The 4,065-nt window shown below is 40.4% G+C and overlaps 1 protein-coding gene across 1 annotated transcript; it reads right to left on the bottom strand.

Moving 5' to 3' along the window:
• Positions 1 to 446: 446 nt before the first annotated feature.
• Positions 447 to 2,375, bottom strand: LOC110875698 (leucine-rich repeat extensin-like protein 5). The gene is made up of 3 exons (XM_022123903.2): positions 1,684 to 2,375; positions 1,143 to 1,611; positions 447 to 488 (listed from the first exon to the last, which is right to left on the bottom strand). Exons 1-3 carry the CDS (start codon positions 2,373 to 2,375, stop codon positions 447 to 449), a joined length of 1,203 nt encoding a protein of 400 aa, XP_021979595.2.
• Between the last annotated feature and the right edge of the window lie 1,690 nt (positions 2,376 to 4,065).

The following is a 4,065-nucleotide window of genomic DNA, read 5'->3' as shown; positions in this document are numbered from 1 at the left end:
CCTTGGTCTTGGAATGTGGCGCGGACCGGGCCCTACTTCGGGTCCTACTTGGTTCACTATATTGCCTTTCAATGGCTTTGGCAACAGCATTTTCTACTAATGCTTGTAGCTCCGCACCAGTTATATGTATTCTAGTGTTATCTAGGCCTTCCTCTGGGTGACTGTTTACTTCTTCAGACTTAGCCATGTGGCTTTAGGTGCTACATAAAAGTAAGGGCAAGGTCTTATTTAGAAGCCTAAACAGTATTATCGTTCTTAACGATTTATTAACCATGGTAAATAAGAGCCATATTAGTTAATTTGTTAATTAATTTCATTCAGGACTTTTATTAGCTACTTTACCCTAGAATGGAATATATGTTGGCACAATAGGCCTAGTCACTTGGACAAATTTCTAAATTTGAATTTAGATTTTATAGGATTAAAATTTGAATAATTAAAACAAATCAATCCTTTTTCTTGGTAGGGGGTCTATAAACCACGGCTGCCTATTCGTTTTATATGACATTAGTTATAATCCGTAGGCATTATGTCACAATCAGATATATATATATAGAATATAATTTTGGATCATTTATTAAAAGGGTGACATGTGTGATTTTGCGGATCACACTAGCCAAGAATGCTAACATGTTTACAGATGTTAACAGAGATTTGAATTTTTTTTTTTAACAGGTTCTACCATATTGGCCAGGTCATTAATATGACATTCAAGCTAGGTTTTACCTTTTTAAGATTCTTATCATTAAAATGGTAAATTAAGATAATAATTGCTATTTTTCATTTATTCGTATATTATATTTATGCATATAATTTAAAAATGAAAAACTTAAATTAACCATTTCAAATAAAATTAACTAACAAGAGTTTGCCCTAAACGGGACTTTTACACAAATAACATACCCACGCAGGGGCTAACTAACAAACAAACCCACGCAGGGGTCAAACAGAAACAAACATACCCACGCAGGGGTAGAACAGGAAGGAAAAATATGCCCACGCAGAGGCAGAGTACAGAAAGAAAAATATACCCACGCAGGGGCAGAGTACAGAAATAAATGTCCTCGCAGGGACATGATTAAATAACTTAGCAAACAAAGGATTTAATAATCCTTCTTGCTTTTTCCCTTGATTAAATCTACCATCTTCTTAAACATCCCACGATTATGCCGACGCTCTTCCCGCAATTCATGCCGCATTTCACGTCGCACGTCGTTTATCCCTTGAAGGATTTCTTGAACTTGTGGCGGCGACATCATCGGTGCCGGCGGTGGTAGCGAATAATGTGGTGGTTGAGGAGGCTGCGGCTGCTGATATCCATATGATGGGTATCCATAGGTCGGTTGTCCCGTAGTCCAGGGACCTCCAAAAGTACCTTCCGGATTGAGAGAGTTGTAGTTCGCAGCTACCCAGTAGGGATCCTCTGTAAAGTTATAACCTGGGGGAAACGTCTGCTCGAAGGGATTATATGCTGTCGCGCTAGTAAAAGCAGGGATTGGGTTTCCGAAATCCTGTGGTGGTGGTGGCGCGATTGGCGCAGATGTTACTTCTGAGACGGGGTGTGAAGATTCTCCCATCTCTGGTTCTTCATGAAGTGGCGAGTATCGGCTGCTACCTGAATGTGGAGGGGTGCCGATGCGTATTCCCCCTCGTGTGGACATCCGTGCGTTCCTTCCTCTTCGCCTCGGAGGCGGAGGAGGCAAAACCGGAGGTGGTGGCGGCGGTGGAGTGACTACATCACGCCGGAAATCCTCAGAAGGATTTTGCTGCTGCTGTGGCTGCTGTTGCTGGGAGTGCAGGGGAGAGTTGTGTTGTGGCTGGTGCAGGGGAGAGTTATGGTAACTATGGTTAAATACCCAGTCATGCTGCCTGAATCTCTCCTCAAAGCTGTCGGGACCATTGTATGGTGATCCCACAAATGGTGACCCATCAGAAATCTCGATAGGGTGGTTCGGAGTTCCAGATGGTGGCATTGAGGGATCGGTATCTTCATCGACCTCCATCGCATTGTCTCCAGGGAAATGGTCTTCTGGTCCAAGTGGGTTAAAACCCATAGGCACATCAAGGTAGTCAGCAGGGTTGAACAGGCCTTGGAAAACAGGTGATGGTTGGTCAAAGGGTGATTCGTGTCCTTGGAGAGGGATATAGGACTGGTGAGAGTTGTGGGACTCATTTTCTGATTGAGGTCCAAAGGAGTGTGGGATAGAAGGTGAGGTACTCTGTGAAACCGAGTGCCTTGCGGGTTCAGTAAAAGACCTCCACAGATTCTGAGCATCTGTGTTATGGGAGCCTGAAGGTGTTCGCCTGTGCGAAGGTCCGGCTTCATGGTCGTTTGGGGCTGCATATGCTCCTTGTCCCCTTCCTCTTCCTCTCATACGTGGCGGCATTTTGTGAACCTGTCAAAAATCAAACAAGTGACACAACAAAATCTATATAAGACAAAGTTAGAAAATAAAACAAATTTTGGATATTTCCTAAGTTCTTTGTCTAGACTCGAGAACCGAGGAATGTGCAATTGTGTAACTGAGATTAAACACAAAAGGCTAGTGTTTAATTCACTCAGAGTTGGCTCTGATACCAACCTGTCACACCCATAATTTCCACGTGTCACCGGTGGGCCCGGTGGGGAGTATAGTGACGTAGTTGGCATCATCATAGACAAACACACAATATATAAACGCACAGCGGAAGCAAAGATAGATTCATTTCAACTTTAATGAAGTGTAATATTAATTATCACTAATAGTTGAAACGGATCCACAGGCGGATCAAAATAAAATAAGATAATGTTCAACAGATTTATTGTCATCCAAGCTTGCGAGACTTATTGTGGACGCTCTAGAAGACAGCCAGCCTATTTCGTGTAGTACCTGCACTTAACCTTTTGGGAAAAATACGTCAGTTTACACTGGTAAATACAATTTAACTGACTCATTTTGAAAATGGTTGAAAATTTATTTTAATGCACATGGCATAAAAACATTTTATAACTTGGAATAATTATGCAATATAATCTTGTAAGGGATTTACATGTTACTTATGCGTTCAGTAGCCCGATCCGTAGACCGGGTTAAAGTTTAATAGACACACCACAATATAGAGTTATACACTGACGGGTGTACGCCTACACCCCGTGCTCAGGTCGTGGCCATCTCGTAAGATGATGCCAAGGATATCCGGGACATGGTCATTAACCCCCCAAAGGCTTTAAGCAATAAAACACATTCAAAACAAGGCATCTCAATAAATTTAATCTCTATTCGATTAAAGAATTCGATGCCGGACCAAGCGGTATTTTATATACCGTATCCCAAGCCCGTATAGGGAAATTAAGTTAAAAGTATTTACCTTGGTAAGTATAAATCACAACTAGCAAGTGAAGGTAGCTTTTACTGGTTCTTCTATTCTGGAACAAAGGTTTATAATAACCTATTAGATTCCTAACGGATCTTTATTTAAGCCTAAGCTTAGACCGGTTAGTTTTAAGGACGGTACGGTTCAAACGCACGATTAAGCGAAGACCGGGTAGAACATGATTTAGACCCGACAAGTTTGAATACTTGTATAATATGGGTATGCTAAATACATTCTGGATTTTGAGACAAAAATGATAATGTTTGACCCGTTTCGGTCAATTTATGCAAACTAGTTACATAAACCGAACCGAACGCTAAAAGTGCGTTACGGGTCTCCATAAGAGTCATATGCAAGTTCCCTGAGATAATATGCTCTAAATATGTCGTAATATCAGTAAGTTATGTTCTATTATGCCCCGAATGAATTTAAACTCAACTTATGCCTTATAAGGGCATTTTAGTCATTTAAAAGATTATAAAAGAGTTAAATTTGTAATCTGAGTTGTAGGTCTGATTTATACAGTAAAAATACTTAATTTAACATATTATAACAGTAGGGTATGACCCATATATGAAACTTATCATTTAAAATCAAACTATGCACCTTAGGGGTATTTTGGTAATTTCACAAGGGCTAAAAGTGTCAAAACTGGAAACCTGAGTTCAAAAACTTATACTTACTGTTATTTTATAAAAATATACTAAGAAT

The sequence above is a fragment of the Helianthus annuus genome, chromosome 9 (genome assembly GCF_002127325.2).
Source record: "Helianthus annuus cultivar XRQ/B chromosome 9, HanXRQr2.0-SUNRISE, whole genome shotgun sequence".
In the NCBI taxonomy this organism is placed as follows: Eukaryota; Viridiplantae; Streptophyta; class Magnoliopsida; order Asterales; family Asteraceae; genus Helianthus; species Helianthus annuus.
The sequence above is the reverse complement of the archived record's forward strand: the minus strand, read 5'-3'. Positions and strand labels throughout refer to the sequence as shown.